The sequence below is a fragment of the Psittacula echo genome (assembly GCF_963264785.1).
Source record: "Psittacula echo genome assembly, chromosome: Z".
NCBI classification, from domain to species: domain Eukaryota; kingdom Metazoa; phylum Chordata; class Aves; order Psittaciformes; family Psittacidae; genus Psittacula; species Psittacula echo.
The window spans coordinates 101,397,738-101,420,088 of NC_137742.1; the positions used below are offsets into that span (position 1 = coordinate 101,397,738).

The following is a 22,351-nucleotide window of genomic DNA, read 5'->3' on the forward strand; positions in this document are numbered from 1 at the left end:
CTTATTTGAGGGTCACTGACTTGATTTTAATTATGACTTACAAACATCTGTAACATGCTTAATTTATAATCTAATTTGTAGATATGTACAGAGATCTGACTGCTTTAAAAACATGCACGCAACTAGAGAACGAAAATTTTTCTCAACTACTTTTTGCTAATGGTTTTCTAACTACTGTACACTTGTGCCACTTCATAGTGTTTCCATTCAAATCCTGATGAAGCAATGCCTTCACAATGCCCTGTGTAACACAGCTCAGAAGCATTTTCATCTGATGCCCAGCCCTTGGTATATTGGTAAACAAAGCTTAAGGTTAAAAATAAGGTTTTTTTAAACAAACTGTAAGAGTACATTCAATTACATTGACTTAGTCATCATGCAACTTTTTTTCCCTATACAGAGGAATGCTGCTGTTTTGAAGCAGCAGGAATTTTCTGTATGTGGAGCTCTGCTAGTATGCACAGTAGATTCCATAACGGACATGCCAACAGAATATTTATCAATTTATTCTATACATGGAAATTATAAAACTCCTCTGAAATTAGTATAACTATGTGTCGTGGCTTAAGCCCTGCCTGTAACTAAGAACCGCACAGCCTTTCACGCACTCCCTCCCTCTTCTTCCTGCCATGGCTCCCAGAGGGATGGGGAGGAGAATCAAAAGAATGTAACTCCCATGGGTTGAGATAAGAACAGTCCGGTAACTAAGGTATAACACAAAACCACGGCTGCTACCACCAATAATAATAATGGTAAGGGAAATAACAAGGGGAGAGAATACAACCGCTCACCACCTGCAGACTGATACCCAGCCCGACCTGAGTAGTCATCTAGCCCTTCAAGGTAACTGCCCCCAGTTCATATACTGGGTATGACGTGCTGTGGTATGGAATACCTTTTTGGCTAGTTTGGATCAGGTGTCTTGTCTCTGCTTCCTCTCGGCTTCCTCTTCTCCCTGGCAGAGCATGAGGTTCAGAAAGTCTTTTGTCAGAGTAAATATTACTGAGCAACAACTAAAACCACTGGTGTTATCAGTGCTCTTCCCAGGCTGAAAGTCAAAAACACAGCACTGCACCAGCTACTAAGAAGGAGAAAGATGACTGCTACTGCTGAACCCAGGACACTAGGTCTTTTTGCAAGTGGGGTGTAGATGAAAATTATTAACTACTACCAAGAGTGCTAAATTGGAATAAAATCTTTGGTGGTGTTTTTCTGCAGGTTCTACTGCATACTAATCTTGCAAAGAAAAAATTGATTTATGCACAAAGTCTAAGCAGAGAATGGCAGCATTTTTCATTTTTTCTAGTCCAGAGCCCAGGTGTGAATGTTGTTTTTCTACAAAGTCTCAATATGTGTTATCAAATCTATTCTATTTATTTGGGACAAGTATTTATATATTTTGATACAGATGGAGTTTTATTAACCAGGAAAATCTGAGTAATTCAGAAAATATAATTAAGAAATCACATGGCTAATATCTTTAGATCTTAAATTCTTTGAGAACATTACACTTAGCACAGTGCAGAAAGCTGAGGTATTAGCACCTGCATTTATGTGCTTTTGACAGCATAACCAATTTGTCAACAGTTGTGGATTTTAAAAGTTAATACTTGCATGAGTACACATGACTTTATTTTTTAAATTTTATAGGTATTCTGTGTCATTACAGCGCAACTATGAAATGTGCAAAATATGCCACCTTTTATTTTCTTTAGTAAATTATCCATTTGTTTTAATTCTTAGTTGCACTGTGTCAACAGATAAAATCACTTCAAAGAAGATCATTATCAGATCTGGTTTTTATAAGCATAGTAAGTACGATATACTTAACAGAATGCTGCTGGGATTAGTATCAGTGGGTTATTTTATCAATGGCTTTCAAGTGAACAAAATTACAAACTGTTCTCTCTTTAAAGTAGTATATTTGAAAAAAAAAGCTAAGTGAATTCCCTGAACAAAAGAGTTTGCAACTATCATCTAATGCATGTTTCTGGTAATGTCATAGAAATACAGAATAACTTCATTTGGCATTGGTGCATTTCACTGGAATACTTATCTCCTCTTTGACTTTCAAGATCTGTCATGAATGTATGATTTAAGCTACAATTTTTCAAATTTGACATGTAATCCATAGATACAAATCATTGTGGCTCAAATGCTGTCATAGCTATTTTTCTGTAGATAAACAGACACAAAATAGTTATAATTTAAAGATATCAAAGTTGATAAGTTTAGGGTTTGGTTTTGGTTTGTTTGTTCCTTTAGCAGTTGCTAAGTTTTTGAGGTTGGTGAAAGTTTCAGGACTTTCCAGAAGTCCAGGAATTTAGAATATAGCTGTAGTGAGGACTCTGTGGTCCTCTTCCCTTGAGTTTATATAAATAACGTATAATAATAAACTGATGATCTCACCCAATTTTGAAGTGTATGGTAGCATCAGGGAAAGATGTTAGCAGACATCTTGGAGACAAAAACTATGAATCAGAACTGACCTTGACTTTGTTGACTAGCAGAGAGATTTACACCTCTCATCCCTGACAAGTAGGATTTCATATAAGCTAGTGGAAAAACAAATGAATAAATCACAGAAGTAAAATATTTTTTATTTGACTTTTCTAACTAAAGTTTTTTATGGAGGAAATTTGCTCAAACTTTCAGAGATTGAATCCTGAAGGTTGCTCTAATTTGAAATTGTCATTCTCCCATGCACCCTGCATCAGGGATCTGCTCAAAATTATAACAGAGCTGAGGCAGGGGAAAAGCTTTATGCATGTATTTGATAAATTGTGTTTACAAATTGCTTTTAAATTTGGTGATGCATTGCTATTACCACTTTCAACACTGGAAACTGTGAGAGCAGAAGTTGACAGGCAACCCAAAACAGTCTGCTCCCAAGTCCCATTTGCTTTTCCATTTACTTCTAATAGGGAAAGATGGGTGGATAGATATTCATGTTACGACTCCATTCAGTGCGCCCTTTACACAGTCCAGACCTACCTTTTCCCCAAGAAACACTATTTCATTGAAGTCCTGAATTTTAAAAGCAAAAAGCAAATGAAAATTTCAGTTTTTATTCCTTATATGCCTGATTTATATGTCATTGAATACAATAAGGCTGAATTACATGCTTGGTGTCCTTGCTTACAAAAATTGTCCTAACTTAAATCAGATTTTTGGGGGGCTGAAAATTTTTTTCTTGAGCCATCTCCACTCCAAAGCCAATGCTGCCAGGTTCATATGAAGTTCTCTGTAACATGATAAGCTCGTCTTCAAAACCAGTCAGTAATGAAAGTTAAGGCAGAAAGAGAGCTTATCAACACTCTGTAGATATGGTTTATAGCTCCTGAACTTTGTTTAGATCCTTGCCAGCCAGGTTGAAGGGCAAAGGAACAAACCCACTTTTGTCCTCGGCTAGCTAAGACATGACGGAGGGATATTAAGGAAAAGGAGCTCAGTGAATTGGGAGTTTTCATACTTGAAATCAGCTCAATGCAAGTCATATGACCCATTTGAAATGTGTGTTCAAGTTGAGGGCTGTGTAAAAGTGCTTAGTGGAAAGGTAGAACTGTGTAGCCGTTTACAATCTGTTCCTGAATCTTCCTTCTTGACACAATATAGCACAGACTGATGCTTGCTTTCTTTGGGCCTCAGAAGGCATATGTGCATAAGGATAAATACACTTGAACAAGCCTGTGACATAATGAGACTATATTTGCACATAGCTTTGCAAATCTTTATGATCTCTAAGTATTCAATTGCTGACAGTGATATATTTTGTGCTGTTCCATGCTTAATCATTAATTTTGCATTAAGGAGTTCCACAGTCAATATTTAGATGTTTTATGACTTACAGAGCCTTTTCCATGCCAATATTTTTTCTGCAGGGACATTATGTAGCCCTTTCAATACTAAATCTATTAAACACAAAGTTAAAATAACTTGATTTGTTGCTTAAGGCTCTTTCCTACCATGATGCACCAATTCTAATGAAGTAAGAACAGTGGTATCATGGCCTGTGGTTAATCCTTGCAGGCTTTTCAAGGGTCAGGTGTTAGTCCAGACTTTAAAGCTGTCCAGCCCAGTGCTGGGCAGCACTCAATTGCACTTCCTGCAAGCATATTTTCCCTTCAGCTCTATGTAATCATGAAGTGGGAAAGAGGAAGTCTTTTGGCATGCTTGTGACACTAGAACAAAAGTACAGAAGAATAATTTTATTTTAACCCTGTTTTCCACATCTGTAGAGATAGACAGAATTAATAGGATTGGTATCACTTGTTTTAAGTACCTGGGAGTTTGATGTCTTTTCTGAGTTAGATTTCCTCCAGAATTAATAATTCTAAAGATGCTTCATCTCACCTTTCTTAAATTTTTACTTAGAATAGGATGAGCTGCATCTAAAATTGCCAGTTCCTCTCCAGTGACTATTAAGAAACCTTAAAGACTAGATACCTGAGCCTAAAGGACTTGTAACTGAGTGAAAGTAAGCACACTGCCTAATTCAAAGTTGCTGAACCTCGTAGCTTAATCAATAACTTAATTCAGGAAAGAATATCAAGGCCCCACTGAAAACATATACCACGCACTCCAGTCTGTGTTCTTATGACATATATGGATACAGTTTTTGAAACCGGTGATTTATAAGGCAGTTTCAAAGACCTGCTTTAAAATCATAAAGCATACTCTTTTTGCATCTGAATCGTTTATTAAACTCAGCTATCAGTGGCTTTAAAATATAATTTAACCAAAAAAAAGAATTTGGGTAAGGTTGCAAAGGTTTCTATATGCAGATATTTCATTTTCAAGAAAGGGAAATGACTTAAAAACATTCCATTTTTATTCTTGAAAGCTATTGGGGAATGACTTGCTACTATGAACACGATTTAAAGGCTGACCAATTCAAAGTGTAGGTTTCCAAAATAACTGAGTGTGTTTATCCTTCTTTGCTGTGGACTTCTTTACTGTAGGAAGCTGTTGTATAGGGAAAGAATTAATCCTTTTTAAGGGAAAAGATATCTTTCCAAAACACAACTTGTGATCCTCTGTAAGGATTTGTTCAATATTAAGTTTGAAAGCTAACAATCAAATATTCCACTTCTGTTTGTAGTTTTAACAGGAATTATGATTTATCCAGAAAAGTGCAATGGACTTAATGCAATTCTCTGGATAAAGAATAGGTAGAAGTTGCCTAATTCATTTTTTTTGTTTAGCAGTGAAGAAGTTCATCATGATTTATATTCTGGGCAGGATGAATTTTAATAACTTGAGCTAAGCAGATGCTGGGAGACCAACAAAATAATTTATCCAGTAGCTCGTCTGCAGGAGGGGGAAAGGAAAACAAAACTCACTTAAAAAGATCTTGTGTTAAGGCAAAAACATTTATCTCTCAGATAAAAACTTTCAGATGTTTAATAGATCAAATGGCTAGGACTTGACTATGAAATCAGTACAAAGATGAAATTATACATTAGACTAAGTGTGTACTCTGGTTCCTACAAATGAATCTAGAAACTATATTAAAAGATTCATCTCCTTATTATGAGGTCTGATTCTTCTTTCATTAGCATTACTTTTATAATATTGAAGCACCCCTGGCTTATATGAATTAATTTTGGATTGATGTAGATGATAAGAATCACAGTGACAGAATCATGGATAACACGGATAGGTGTTTCAATTATATCCCCACTTTGTAACATGAGATTAATGCACAGTTCATATTAGTTAAAGAGACAAAGAATAAAGATGAGGACTTCTAAGGTGCACTTACTGTTGAAGTGCATGTTGGCGTATTGTCGTTATCTGATATCCTTGTGAAAAAAATGATACTTGAATAAGTTGCTGGTAACAGGACTGAAAAATGTCTAATATAGAAGAGGCACAAAAAAAGGTGCGGATCATACTTTTGCTTTTCTTTTTTATTACACATATTCTTAAGTGAGAAATTGGGGAGGTAAAAAGGGAATAAAGGCAATGTAATGCTGTCTATATCTAATAAAGACTTTCAAGGTCATTCCTGTCATAGCCTCACTTAATATAAATCTTTGCTTTAGTAATGCTGGGCTGATTTAGATCAACAGAAATTCTGGCCCACTCTCTCAAAAAACATTTCCAATCAGTGAAGATTGATCTTACACTAACAGATCTTATTAAAATGGAACATTATTACCTTTTAATCAGGAAGGATGCCAGTGTACCTTAGTTGGACATAAAAGAATAGTTTAAAGTGATTTCTGTAAAGTAATGGCGTATTTTTGATTAAAGTCCACTACAACGGGGGAATATAATTGCTGCATTTCGTATAAGATATTTTTAAGAAGCCAATCAATTCCTTCACAAAAGTAGGCAGTTTAAAGAACGAGATCTTCCATCTATAAAGTTTGGTTTTGGCTTAAACCATGACATGGTCAAAATAGTAGTGAAATATGTCAAAACATTACCTTCATAGAAAAAGCGCTCAATGTTGTTGCTCTTGAACAGGTCCTAATGCACAGTATGCACACAGAGTAGGTAGCCTGAGTTTCTTATTACCCATTCCATACAGGCTGTATTTTTACAGTGTTTTGAAAAAATGAGACACTTACTTTCAATACACTTTATTGGGGTTTTAGAGGTTTTTTGTTTGTTTGTTTGGGTTTTTTTAATAATTTATTATTGGAATTAAAGGAAGAATATTCATAATTTCCTTTTCATTCTCAAAATATTATTAGATTTTGCTTTACTACTGATTTAAAATCTACATTTGGCACCAATGTATTTCAGTTCAATGAATTTAACTAGTTTCAGCCTCCGTTACAGACAATCCTAGCTTAAAAAGAAAATATGGCTGACAGACATCCTTACGTTGAAATTGCTATTGGCATGGAATTTCTCTATTTAAAACAAATGAGCAAACAAAAATCACTCCAAAACATTATCTTGTTAGTTTTCATATCTGAAGTATGCCCCTCACAGTCAGGGTCTCCATAAGTTCGTGTTGGTGGACCTGTTAAAACACACTGCTCTTTCTTCACTACCAGTGTCCCCAGGTCTCCTTTCCAGGAAACTGCTGCTTAGTTTTCAAATTCAGAGGAATCCCTGGCTCAATGGACAGATGAATGTGTGCTGGGTTCCCAGTGATTAACTATGTTTTGTTTAATGAGGACTAAGAAAAGAGTCTCTACTTGTTCTTGTTGACGTTCCTGTAAACATTCAGAATCCTAACTCTTCTTGACAGGGCTGGGTGGAGACAAGGTGAAAATGGCTTTGATGTGAAAGATGGCCAGTTCTCTCCCAGATGTTCAGAGTACAAATAATTGACAATCCTTTATAACTTACCTAAGTGAAGCCTCTGAAACATTTATTTTCTTTTCTTCATTTGTCTTGATTAAAAATTTCTCCCTGCTTACAGGCAAGGAGAAACTGGATATTAACTTTTTTTTGGGGGGAGGAGAAAATTATTAATTTTTTCTGTTTTACTTTCTCTCTTGAGGTTTGGGGGAAGATTTTTACTACATTCAAAATGTAATTTCTAATGGGTATTTCTGAATATGAAATTTACATCAGGCTTTATGTATTTGTATTACTTTAAAGTTTGCTATCTGTTAGAAATTTGCGTTGCTCTGGCCAGAACTATACAACCCAGATAAATATAGAAGAAGAAAATAATGGAAAACTATTAAAGAAAAGGTAGAGAAAAGCTAAAAAAAAAAAATTTATATTGTATAACAGAGATAACTGCAGAATATATATTTTTAGTGAGTTCTCTACTTAGCTGTTCATGACTGTAAAGTTTGTATCTGCATTTAAAGAGCTTGTATACATCTGAAATAAAACTTAAATGATTGCAGGTAACTCAAATTTTACACGGGAACTGGGAAAACAGCATGGTGGATGACATGAGTTGGAAACATCTCTGACAAAATGTTTCAGCTGTCAAATAGGTCAGATCAAAGGGCAGACTAAATGAACAGTCACTGAAAGTGGGAGTTGTTGATTTTCAGACATTTTACCTCTAGCAGCATCCTCTATCTCCTCCAGTGCAGTGATAGTCTAGAGTTTGCCTGGCTATTTTGGGCATCTCCTCTTAGGATCTGAGCTAGCTCCCAGTAAGTGTTTGCCAAACACACTTCTCATGGTTGTAAATTACATAGGAATTGTGGAAGTTTTTCTGTTGGAGATTTTCGTACAGGAAGCCAACATTCTTCAGTATCTTTCCAAGAATGGTACTGCATTGTTTTTAGGGGTGTGAATTTAATAGTGTTTCAATATCTCATCTAGTTTTATATTTCCTATGATTTTTCTGATTGACTTCTAGTGCTAGCCAAACTCCAGAGAGAATGTGGGTCCTCTGAATTTTCCGAGTGTGCCTAGAGCTGAAGCTTACTCTCTGTATGTTGAATAGCTATTCTTTCATACATAAATCACTGTTCTGTCATATTTGCCTGCTGCGAGATGTTCAATGCGTATCATCATTTACATTAAACCATTTACTTTCAGAGAATGTGTTATATTGCTGTATGAATTATGTTATCTGACATGTAAGATTATGTTATGAATTGGCAGTTAGAATATTAGAACAGTGGGACAAAATTTTTATAGCTTATGGTCATGATCCAAGACATAACTCATGCCTTTTCTTAATAGACTTAACTGGTCAAAAGAGAAGCAGACATGAGAATGCAACATTTTTATTACCGATCCAGAACTTAGAATCCTAGTTAAGAAAAAAAAAAACCTTTCATGGTTTGTTTAAATCTGCAGCCTGATCACATCTGGAGAAAGGGTATTGTATTTTTCATCTACAGCTGTTTTGAAAGTCCTCTTTCACTAAATTCTCAATTTGCAGTCCATCTGAAGAGGCTGTAAGTGCACAAGTATGATGACTTTCCCATGTCTGAACCAGGAAAGCTTGTTTCCTGAAGGTTTGACAGTGATGTGGAGTAGAACTGGGGAAATTGTTTAGGAGAAGATGGAGTCGAAGTAGGTATAATTTGGTGAGTAGCTTCTAACAACAGCAGAGTAGTCACTATTCCTTGTCCTCTTCTATTTCCCTTGTTCCTGTTATTTGGGGGTTCAGATTCACATTAAAAAAAAAAAAAGATAAACTAGGTTCAGGAACCCATCACAGCAGTGAATAATTTATTCTACCAAAACAGCTGTGTTACTCGTGAGAAAAAAGGTTAAATACCAGAATTGCTGAAGGTTGGCCTGCCTGCATACCTTTAATGTTTTGTCATAATGTTCATCTAGGAATGTTCTTACTTAATTTATATGCTTTCTGACTGCATGAAGTCTCTATAAGTAGTAGCAATTCTTAACATTTCTTCATTGCTATTTAGCATTAGTGAAGTATCTTTTGTGTATTAACAGAAGTTTATTATTCATTCTACAAATAGTTCACCAGTGCATCTCTCTACTCCTCCTGACTGCAGTTTGTTGGCATGCCCGGTGTAATGATCAGCGATGCCATCTATGCTCTAGTTTGAAAAGTAATCACATATCCTGACCTTGCCACACATCTACATACACAATGTGAAAAAGTCCTGCAGGGCATAAAATTATTGCCATATACAAATACGAGATATGCTAAAAGCCTGAATACATTGATTCATACTAAATGTCTTCTCTATTGAGAAGGTCTTCAAGTTTTTAATAACACACATAATAACTGTAGGTGCAATTCAAATGCACTTGATTGGAACCATAATAGACCTTTCTTCTTATACTTGCTTTGCTTCCCTGGGGCTTGTCTTTAAAGTGCAAAATGGCGGTCAAACATGTAATTAGTTATGTAGTAGTCAGGAGGGTGTCCTCCTTTGCTCCATTTTATAGAATTTGGTGTAATTTTTTCTCTAGTAATAAATGCAATATGCTGTAGAGATGCAAGTCACTCTCTTGATCTTTTCCCTTTTCATCCCATTTTTCATTCTTTGTTCTCCTTGGGTTAAAATAGCTTTACTATTTGAAAGTATACCATTGTGCAACTGATTGTTATCAGTGTACAGAGACGTACATCTGAGCTTGCAAAGAAGGTGGAAATGCATTTCCACCTCAGCAATCCAGTCATGTTAATTAGGAAACTAGACACCTTCCTTTCTGTTGCACATCTAGGAAATGTTTAACATACCAAACATGCAGCACAGACTCAAAAAAAGTGTAAAAATAACAGGAGAAGACTCCAAAGTAAAGTTTTTAAGCACTGTAGCTCTCAAAGTTAAAATGATTCAGTCCTTAATTATTTTACTGTTAGTATTCAAATCCAGAGTCTTTTAAGGCTGTAGGCTTAAGACACATGTTGCATTTCAGCAAGCTAGAAATAGGTCTCAGTTCCACTACATTCCAGCCCTTTTTGTAAACCCAGCAGATGAATAGACTAAATAAATAAAAAGGATGGGGGTTAGTAGTAATCTCGTCCATCAGCTGAATTGTTCTTGATGTTCTCTTGGCATCTTGACAGAAAAAAAAAGACACCAAAACCAAAGGTTTTTTTCCCAAGAAACCATCTGCTCCAATCACCACAAAACTGTGCAAGCAGTGTGTTTTACATCTAAATGCCTAAGGCGAAATTTTTGCCTTTATTTCAAGCCAACATACAAGCCAAATGAGCGATCAACAGATTGATACCTGCAGCCTCTGGAGCAATGACCTGGCTGGTGGGTTGTACAGCTGATCAGTGAGGAACTGTGGGAGGTACAAGAGAGGTTCTGAATTATTATGGTAGTAGTGAAACTGCTCAGAATGTATGACAAATAAACCATGAATGCTGAAACACACAAAAGCATAACTGTACCTTTCCTGAGAGAGGCTGCCTCAATGACTATCTGCACATCATCATCAGAGCTATAAAGTTGCTGATTTTGCAGACATTTCTTCCTCTGCTTGATAAGTTAATATATATTGTTTAACATGATAATGTAGCAAGCTGTTGTTTTGTGGTTTGAAAGCCAGCTGCATTTGATTGATGCCAGGAATGGAAGTATTTATAAAATGACACTGAATTAGAAGTAGTCAGTTTATAGGTCTGGGGAAATGAATCTTTTATGAAGAATAAAACTTTATGATGAAGGAGAAATGCTGAGGAAGTGTGCATCTTGAATTAAACTCTTTTGGACCGGATGTATGCTGTAAAGATTCTTAAAATAAAAAAACCTGTCTCACTATATTTTTTAGGAAAGGGATGTTTCTGAGCATTCTCTTTTGTGATGATCCAATCACAAGTGTATGGTCATGTGTGTTCTGTTACATGTGAAGAGGGAAGTCCCAATAGTCCAATAGAGGGAAGTTCCAATGAAGAACTTCCAATGTACTTCCTGTCTTCAACTGGGATAGAAAGCTCTTCCCCAGAAATACATAGCCATTGGACTTCTCCAAAAAGTCCCTGGAAAATATTTCAGCTTCTGTTTTAAAGCTGTTGTGATTTTTGAAGCACAAATACTAGCCAATTCTAGCTTTTTGTATATGTAAGGATTTTATTTGCTTTGTCTTAATGTCATAGAATATAAAGTAGGTACCACTGTGCTTTGAAATTAATGGGCAGCTTTGAACTCTGGTTATTGTTTAGTTTGCCAACCTGCTTGTGGGCACAAGAGCATAAAAGGTATGTTTTTGAGAATAAGGCATTCTCAGCGTGGCTGCAGAAGCCTAGCACCAACTTTCAAATCAGTGCAAGGGCTTCCTTTCAGCAGCATTATTCAGCAGTTCCTCTGGTTGCTGTACTGATGTGGACATGTAGGTGATGTTTAATGTGGTGTAGTTTTCTGTATTGATGTTTGTGAACAGGTACAACCTTAGATTGTACTAGTGCATAATGACATCTAAAGACAACTCCAAATTTTATGTGCATTTTTACATCTGTTATATCAACTTGTGAGAATATAACAACTTTTACTTAAATGTAAATGTCACTTTGATGGCAGTTAGAAACTAGTATCTCAAAACTTTTGACAGAAGCAACATTACAGAAAAATGGATCTAATTCTCTACAGCTTTCCTCCTGGAGCTAGCATCTTTGTGCAAAATGAATGTAAAATTCTGCTCTTCTGAGTTGTTGGAATTTCTTATCTGTATTCACCAAGGGAATGATTTTGCAGAACAAGATAATGTCCAGTGAGTTGAAAGGTTAAAGAGCTGCAGCTGGCAAATCAGAATCAGATTCAGCCAGTTTTATGACAGAATAGAGATTTGGGGGGTTACATCTTAAAATCTACACGTACTTTCCAGTCTTATCAGAAGTATTTTAGTAGAACTGTAAAGGACAACTGTATACATAGTATTTCTACTTCAGTATATATTTTAATCTGTTTCTAAATCTCTGCTGAACATCAGCTCCTCTAGTGGATTAATAATGGTAGTAACCGTATATTCATTTAAAATATAGTCCAATGTACTCAAGCATCTTATTCAGTTGCATTTGTCAAGAAAGAGTTGCATACTAAAACCCATTCATTCTCACTTATACTTGGGCAGTATTTAAGATCCCTTGAAGATTTGCCTTCATTCTTGTTTATTTCACTGAATCACTCAATTAGATCTTTGTGAAACACATTACCTAATATGAACACAAATAATCTTCTCAAAATGTGTTAAATATCTGAAAAATACTACAATGTGTTGTACTTGTGAAAAAAGAGTGAATTTTCATTCTTCAAAATAGAAGCCTACTTTTTTTTCTTCTGAAGAAGTCTCAAAAAAAGTAGGTGAAAATACTAGGGCTAGGATCATCTTGTAATATTGGAAAACATGGCATGGTATGCAGTGGTAAGCTTCTTTTTGAGTTGTCTGACCTTTAATCATTGGTGAATAAAACCAACATGCTGTCAGATCTCTGTTATTTTTCTCAAGGGTGTAACACTGCCTGAAGTAGCAATGAAACAAAACCTTTGAGAGCTTATATTCAAGGTCACTACAACAAGAGGCGAGACTTTGGGAAATACAACAAAAGCAAAAAAAGAAGAAACATGTCTAAACAAGCTAGCTGTGCTTGTTGAACAGTGAACCAGACACTTGTTATAACAGCCTGTAAATGAAGCTAGGTTTGTTTTACTTTTACTACAATATTTCATTTTTATTTGATTTTTTAGTGATGTGTACTTCAACACCTTCAAAAAGAATACATAAATTCACTGGTTATCATTGGACATGAATGACACATATGTTTGTTCTGCAGCCACTTCTAGCGTAATATCCCAGGCCTTGTCTGTAGCAAAGGCTTTAATCACTTGCAGTCATTTTGCCACAAAAGGCTCCGTGGATACTGAGAACAGAAGATATGATATTACAGACCTGTTAAGGAATGTAAATCTTGTATTTGAAATGTTTTTCATCATGGCATTTTACAATAATACTTGCCCACTGCAGGTCTATAGGGGAAAAGAGTGAGTTAACCACCGCAGAAGAATTGATCTCCAACAAAGAATTACAACTAATTTTGACATTGTGGTTCACACATTAGATAACATGGTTTCAGTGCAAAGTTATTTAAATGTAAATTGTATATTTTCATTGCAAGTTGATGGGATCTGATGAATTGTTTCAGTTGGGATTTTTAGGCTAAAGAATGGACACTTTCTTAGATTCTTTATTTGTATAAAGTTTGCTAATGTCTTTTGTATTAATTTGTTACTTTACTTTGATTCACCATTGAAACTAACTTATTGATTTAATCATGACTTTTTTCTTAGTAGGTAGGATTTTACTCTTTCTTTAGCTCAGTATTACCAAAATATTTTCATTTTGGTATGATGACATATTACTTTTAGGGGTTTTGGTTTCTTTTTGTTGTTGTTGTTGTTATTTGGGTTGTTTGCTGTTTGTTTATTTTGTTTGTTTGCTTGTTTTATAATGCTTACTTTTAAACATATAAATGAACTGATTAAGAAATTGTAATGGTCTAGGGATGAATATCTCACAGGTCAACCCAGGTGTCTAATTACTTATTTTCTTTGGTTCTCAATGTACTGTACAAAGCAAATAAAAGTGTGATGTGACAGATTTGTGTAGGTTATGTGAACCTCTAGTGTGCCTGCCTAAGGGAGAGGAAAAGACTTGATCCTTTGTTCTACTACTTGCAGAAGTATATATTCCACTAGCTAAGTAGAGAATTGGCAGCATCTGTATTAACTGTAATATAGAAGAGTGGGGTTTTTCGCCTGTAAATAATTTAGGAATCTGCAGTCATTATCGTTTACCTTACTGCACTCTATAGGAGAACTATGTGCTTCAGGATTTTCATGTTGAAATAACGTTTCATCACTTGAAGGTTAGCCTAGCAATAGAGGTGTTTAGGGTTTTTTTGTATTGAGGCTGACACAATAAGCCCATAAATTTGCACAAATTGAAATTAGAATAATGTAGGCTTTAATCATTAGAAAATTTCTTACTGACAGAAATTATAATATCCAACCAATTCTGCAGCTGTGCAAGACTTCAAAGTGAAAATAGAGACATTTCTCTTCTTTCAGCAGTCATCTTGATCATATGTATCCTGAAGACTTTCAACCTGTAGAATTTAAAGTGAAAAAAAAGAATCTATAATTAATTTAGTAAAATGCGATTAATAAGCATGACTATAAAGCAAACAAATATGGGGAACTTATGTTAGAGTCATATGTCATCTGCAAACGAGAAGCACTGGTCTTTTCTTGTTGGCTCAATTGAAGGCAAAGTAACACAGATACAAGTACAAACTATCAGGTAAAACTACTTTGTTGTCTTGATGAGATAATTACGTATTGCATCCATCTGTTCTCACATGAGAAGGCAGCATAATTTTACATTTTCTGGCTAACTCCAATCTGTTATCTGTCCATCTTTCCCTTAGGAACAACTGTGATGCGTATAACAGCAGTTGATGGTGATGATGCTAACACAGACAATGCTCTTATCCGATATGACATCCTCAAACAGACACCTGACAAACCATCTCCAAATATGTTCTTTATTGATCCAGAAAAGGGAGATATTGTTACAGTGGTATCATCTGCACTGTTGGATCGTGAGGTAAGTGAACATTTTCTTATAGCCAGTGTGCTATTTTAATATTTGTGCCTATAATCTTCTGTGATGTGAAAAGAAGTATAGAGCGTTGCGGAGGTGGGGCTTCAAATGCTCAACTTGGAGAAGTCTTAAGAGTTTTGTAAGAAGTTTTGTAAGAAGTTGTATGCTTAGATCGAGATTTATGAGTCTAGGAGCTCATAATTCCTGGGCTAGACATAGTGTTGGATGACAAGAGCAAAGATCTCAGGAATAAGTGGAATTCAACTTACAGTTACCAACTGAGTGCTTGGAAGGGGGAAAAAAACCCCAAACCTAATTGTGCATATAGCTTGCTTTGAGGTTGTTAGAGTTTGGTGGCTTAAATCCTTTTCTAGAATTTTATTAAGTGGGCTTAATGGACTAACTAACTCAGTAGCACATAAGCAAAAAAAAAAAAAAAAAAAAGTATACAAAATAGTAAAGGAACAGGTAGTCTGCATGTGTTTTTTGAGGTGAATTACCATAGTTTCAAAATTTATGTTTATTATGTAATATAAGTTGATAGCAAAGAAGACTTAGATATGATCATTCCATGTTCAGAGGACAACAAAGTAAAGCAAATCTGTTTAAACAAAGGTCTACTTATCAGAGTATATGAAGTCTAGGCACTAATACAATGATGACCCTACAGTTACCCTATGAATCACCATTCCCTTCCATTACGTAGCCCTGTGTGTTCTTAGTTTCCTGGAGATGACCAAGTTCTTGCAGGCTGTTTGAGGTGTATGTTAATTTATTGAACTTGTCTTCTAAGTTGGTTAGATTCACAATTGTCCAATGTTCTCAATATTCAGCACATTATGTCTCATTTTAACCAGATGAAAATGATGCCCATATCACTTTCCATTTTTGATGAGTTTTTTTCTGCAGGCTTTTGCAACAGTAGACATTTAATGGGTAAACCAGACACACATTCCAGGTACACAGTGTAGTAAAACAAAGGTCTAGGCCTGTAGATCTGTCTCTTAAGTTTAAAGAGACTCAAGTTCTTTCATACTTGTGTAGCTCTCCACAGAGGCAAGCCCAAGTAAAGATTTATATAATCATTACCTTTTTGCCTCAAGTTTCCTTCTAGATTCATTGTTTCGGTTCAAAAGCTTTATACTGTTTTCTGAAGTGAGTTTTGGGTATTTTTTATTCCTAATAGATAACCGTTCCCCGGGTTAAACCAATTTACTCAAAATTAGAAAATCAATGGAAGGGAATGAACATGCCTGCTTTTCCTAGTATCTTTCAAAGGTCACTGGTGATTCATGAAATAATGATGCTGTCTCCATACAAGAAGCCTGGCCTCAATTGAACGTACAGCTGGCTAGTACATCCTGGAAGCAAGATGTGAATTCCTCATGATTTTTAATAGTAGCCCATTCAAGGCTTCACTTTGAAAGTGGCGTGGCAAGCTGCAGTCTTGTTGAATCTGCAAAGTAATTTTTGTTGTTCCTGCAAATGTTTTATGTTTTATGAGCCAAAATGTAGGGCTGTGTAAAAAAATAACGCTAAAAATGAGCATTATCTGCAGTTTAAATCCAATCTAATATTGTTTTGTCAGCTAAGAGGCTTGGGAAGATGTTTTCCATTTCTTTACAAGATGCTCTGTCTTGTGCTCTCAGTCACCTTTGTGGGTTAAACCTCTTCTCCCCTTTTCTGCTTACATATGTTTTGTGTAGAAATTGGTAGTCATGCCTCATTTTTTAGATCTGTGGAGTTAGGCATCCATGGTCAAAGATATTTATCTTCTACTTTAAAGCCTAATGGCAGCTTCTAGGAATAAGCCGTGTCGTGGTCTTAACCTGAAAAATTCTGGGTACCAACATGATCTTGATACTATACAAATACCCTTATGTATTTCCATGTAGCTCGTGAAATTGAATGTTTGTAACAGAATTGTCTGCCTCCAGTGGATAAAGACAGGAGTAGCACTTGGAGGAGGAAACCTCTGTCTAGCTACTGCTTAGGGATTAAAGTATCTGCATATCACCAGGCTTGAAGGTGATGCTAGAAAGGTGGTAGGCAGGAGAGATTACTATTTCCACTATTTTGTGGGAGTATCAGCTATATTATTGTTATTATATGTTCTGTGGTGAACCTTTGTAGATCTAAAGTGCTTTGGCGATTTATCACAATCTTCTAAGAAGCGCATTGTAGAAACATGGGACAAAGAAATGATCTTTCCCCTAAGAGCATTACTAGTAGGTACATAATGTCAGAGACCAAAAAAGGTAAACAGAGGCATAGAATGGTGGCTGGAAAAAGACTGAGTGTAATAGTATTTGTGAACAGCAGGCAGCAATGCTTTTACCTCCTCAGTTCTTACCCTTCTCTCACAGCATCTCAGTAGAGAATGTATTGTAGTAGACACACATAGGAAACAGCAAATTTTTTGCAATGTTTTCCATTGCTTGGAAAAGAGAATAGGTGTTAAACAACTCAGCTGATCCTTTTCAATGCCTGGCATTTGATAGCTCTATTTGCTAATAACCGGGTATAGATCATGAAGGTGCACTCAGGTTATTTATCTGGGGAGGAGGAAGAGGGAAAAGTGCATTTCCTCTGAGGAATTACACAGCTGAAGAGACTGAAAAAATGAGTCCTGATGAATTTAGTTATTCATGAGAAGCAGCTTCTCCTAGATTTTACTTAAACTTCAAACTGGGTGAATTACCTGTGATTTTTCTGGTTTTGTTAGCTCTATTTATTTTCTATTTGAGTCTAATAAGTGAGTAACAGTCAAAAATTATTAGCTGTTCCTTGTAGGTGTACTGTTTAGAACTGCATTAACCCTTATCACCAAGGAAGAAGCTAAATTAAAGTAAAAACTTCTCTAGGATGTGCATAGAAAAGAGAGAAAACTATTTCTCATTTATCATAGGTATATTTTGTGCACCATAGGTTGATATGAACTCTGTTTTTTTTTAAGCATGTTAAAACGCTGATTGCTCATATTTTCCACCTCTTTTAATAAGTTTTGCTACTGCTTGGATCTTAAAGCTTTTGTGAAATGAATTTAAGCATCATTTATTTCCTGTTTGTGCATCAGAGGGAGCAGGAGACTGAGGATATTGCCTAGTGGGAGATACTGATATGTGGAGATACAAAGCATCTGGCAGGTTTTGCACATACAGTATATAGTCCTTATGTTTTCATGCTTCAGCGTTTTCAGAGAGTTTGCTATGGCATAGCCTCAGAAATTCTTGTTTCAGTGCAAAGAATCAAAATACAGGTATTTATCCTAAAGAAAAATAACATTTGGTTATCTAGGGAGCTCAAGGAGCCCAACTGAATAAATGTGTGAAATTTTAGCATGCTTAAGTAAACATCTAGGTTAATTATTTTAAGGAAATGAAATCAAATCAAACTAGTTTTGTGTTGTTTTTTGTTGTTTTTTTTTTTTTTTTTTTTTTTTTTTTTTTTTTTTTTTTTTCCTGGTAATACTTTAGAATGAAAGTAAATTCTTAGTAGACACTTTAAAATAAAACAGAATTTTAAAAAAAAGAAAAAAATAACTTTTTTCTGGCGAACATCAACTGCACATCTGTTTTTCTTTTAGTCACACAGGATCAGCTCAAAATCAAGACAAGTTTGTTAAACTCCTACAAGCCTTCAAAATGTCTTTTTCCGTGACTGACATTTATCGGGTCTTTTGCTAAATTGAGGGTATGAAGATGAGAATGCTCCTTGTGTGTTAGGTGACCTCTCCTTCAAAGGCTGTTCCAAAGCTCTTTTTTGCATAAGGTAGCAGAAGGAATACATAATGGGAAAAGCATTGCTCTCTCTTTAGGGCTGTTTTCTTGCACTATCTAGAAGCAGAAAGGTCATCTTAAGTCTTTTAAGTTGCCTGTCTGCTTTCAGATACCCAAATTAGCTATTTTATTTTTTTAATGTTTTTAGTAATTGAATGGGTGTTTGGTTTATCATGGATGGGTGCCAGTGTCTGTTTTGGAGCTGTTTCTATAATATAGTGCCACCTACAAAAGCATGAAGCAAAAAAACCAGTTCTCTCCAGTATGCAGAAAAAGTGTATGTGGGAATCCCACAGATTGCATCCAGGAAGCTGCTGAGTGCTTTTGATTTCTATTAACATCTGCAGTGGGAAGCTGAGTGCTTCATGCCTCCAAGGAAATATTTATCACTGTGCAGGGTTTGTTTTCATATACCAGCATATTTTTATTTACAAATTTTTCAGATTCAAATTTGTTTCCTAAAGTGCATGATCCTCAGGGTTTAAAGCAAAACTCAGATAATTACAAAGAGCATCCGTTTTCATTTTCAGAAGGAAGGGTAAGGACATGTTTTTAAAGATTAATGTGGGTTGTTTTTTTTCTTGTGAGAGTTAGACATCCTTGAATGTGTCAGCAATAAAGATTGAAGAGTGTTAGGGGGCAAATTATACCTCCAGATATCCATTGGAGAATACATTTTGATTCATAAGTTCAGAGAAGGATGCCCTCCATCAAAGTATATGGACTAAATGACCCAAAATAGAGAACAGTGAGGGGATGCGGGTTGATGATGAAAAAGGAGAATCAAAAAAGAAGAAAGAAACACTGAGGAAATGTCCTGAATTTTGTATTTCAGGGATGAAGTGTCCACTTCAAAGTGACACTTCCCTGCAGTGAAAGAAAAATAATGTTCTTCATGTGCATAGGAGGAGATAACGCTTGTACTCTTGTAGAATCAACTCTTAAATTTCCTTTATGGATTGGTAATCGGTTTTTCTGCTTACCCACAATGCTATTTTGTCAGTGTTAGACCCCTCTGCTCTGCAGGAAAGCAACTGTAAGATTTTATACATTTTATCTGACTAAAGTAATAGAAGAAAGCTGCCACCACGGTTGCTTAAGTGAAATATTTATTTCTCACAGTTTTAGGAATAATATGCTTTTGCTTTGCATAGGAACGTCTGTACTTAATTTGCATTGAAGTTAACGAATAATTTGATTTATCTTGGATAAATCAAATTTTTTCTGCATACTGGAGAGAATTGTTTTTTTTGCTTCATGCTTTTGTAGGTGGTACTATATTATGGAAACAGCTCCAAAACAGACACTGGCACCCATCCATGATAAACCAAACTTCCAAGTATATCTTCTGCATGCTGGACTATATGCTATCATGTATGTTTTTAAACACCTCAAGAAAACTAATTCAAGTATTCCGTGATTCTGAGAAACCCAGGTCTGGATTCAGTCAAATGAAATGTGTTTTCCAATGAGACAGTCTCTCACTGTGCCCGCACAAGCCACACCACCATTTCAGTCAGCAAGTGTTATATTCTGTAATCAATTGAACAAATCTTGGTGCATCAACCCACCATTATTTGAACCATATATCCTTTTACCTCTCTTTATTGCTTAGAAATATGGAGCTGAAAGTCTTATGCCATAAACAACAAGAAACATGGTGTTACATTAGCCCATCCTGCTCATGTTTGTTGACCACTTGTAATAATGTAATAGCTGGCTGAGCCTCCTGCTTAAATGGATGGCTCTAGACTTCAAACAACAACGGCAACTAAAAGCAGTGTATTACAACTAGCAAATACCCATTCGTGTCTGTACAATGATGAATGACTGTATGGTGCCTAGCAATTTTTCAAGTCAACAGCAACCCACCAATACATATTCACCAATACATTGCTCGCATGAAGTGAATGCTTGCTATAATGTTCTTTAAGGTATGCAACCCGCTGTGCTGTGATAAATAAATCACAGTGGTTTTGTTGATAGGGCTTAAGTTCTCTGAAGAGGTAGCAGAAGAAAATAGAAAAAGCTTGTCCACTTCTGCAGATGGACACTGCTCTCTTTATCCATACTTTCCGTTTTGGAGATAGGTGTCTTAAGCAGTGAATGTACTTATTACTTACTCAATTTAAATGCAAATAATGAACCAACAGTACACTCTCATTTTTAATGAAAGATATTAATCTTTTCAGAAAATGCATTCTACATTTGATCTTCATATTAACCTCTAAAATATTCATATTTACAGTGATTTTGTGGAAAAGTATACCTTGGAGCACATCAGCTCTGACTGAGAATAATTGTATCATTTTGTCTTGTCTTCTCTGGCAGAATTCCCACTTGCACACCTTTAACTTGTTTTGCAATACAATAAATTCCATAGCTGGACCTCAATTTTTATGGTTTGGGGATTTTTAGTGACAGATATGACGATATCTCATATTTCTTTTCTTCTTAAAATACAAGATAAATAAAGCGTTCATCCCTTTCCCTGGATTAATGCGTTTCTCATACTATGGTTTCTGGTGCCTGTAAATGTGAGGAGCAGTGGGTCTTCAGAGAGAAATATTCATGGGTCTTTGGTCTCTTTTCAGAGATGATTCCATAGTCCATTGTATCTCAAATATTATAAAAGAATAAAAATGAGAAGAAAGGTTCCAGTTATAATGCTTGCTAGCTTATGAACAAATGGACAGGGAGAGGTAGAAAGTGTTTGTTAGTGAGATGTGAACTCTTATTTAAAATTAAGTTCATGACAAACTTTACAGCATTTGGGCTTAAATGTCTGCAGTGAGAAAGAATCTTATTTTAATAGATGTACCAGTAGTTCTTAGTTTGATTCTTATTATGTTTTTGATGACAAAGCTCACTAATCCATTCTTAAATCTTGAAAGTGGCTCTGCAAAAAAGGCAAATAAATGTAAAAATGCTATGTCAAAATATCAGTAGTATCATTCAGGTTAGGAATAATGAAGATTCCCAGTGCCAGAGCATTAGGAAAAAATGTTCATTTAACAAAAAAAATGAAAAAGCCTGATCTGCATAAAGCTGTAGTGGCAGAATTTCTGCAAATCTTTCATTATATTGTTATTATATCTGTATCTACTTTCATTTAATTCGACATGTAGCTTGATAGATTTTGTTTAAAAAATCAAAATTATTTGACAGTAATAGGGAGCAGATTTTCCTTTCTATAAAAACCTGTGAGGAAACCTCACAAGCAGCCATTTCAGCATAATGTAACTGACTCTGGGCAGTGAATATAATATCAAGATTACAAAGCAGATAAATCACTGAATGGCTTTTCTTCAAAACATTAAGCCCAACATGTAAGAATACTACCTCTGGGGAAAAATAAAACCGTTGTGTGAGCAAACACATTTGCTTGCTTTGTAAATGACAGTTTACCTTTCTCACTCTGAACTGAGCATGACTGCCTGTGAGACCCCAGGGACCATTGGAACTCTCTCGCATTCATGCACTGGCTCTGCTGTGCAGGTGGTTGAGGCCTCAGCAGATTGTCCTTTGTAGCCCTAAACTCAGGCCTGTTGACAACTTTGTAGGTAGAATCCCTAGCCATTTCTGACTCTAGGTTATCCTCC

General features: G+C 35.6%; 1 protein-coding gene across 1 annotated transcript in view; it reads left to right on the plus strand.

The window, feature by feature from the left end:
- The window catches only part of CDH13 (cadherin 13), a gene marked incomplete at both ends in the record, with an annotated part of 482,104 nt that overhangs the window by 334,830 nt on the left and 124,923 nt on the right, over positions 1 to 22,351 (plus strand). The window contains one exon of the mRNA XM_080638637.1: positions 14,795 to 14,973. Coding sequence (XP_080494763.1) covers positions 14,795 to 14,973 — 179 coding nt within the window. The remainder of the gene's footprint in view (positions 1 to 14,794; positions 14,974 to 22,351) is intronic.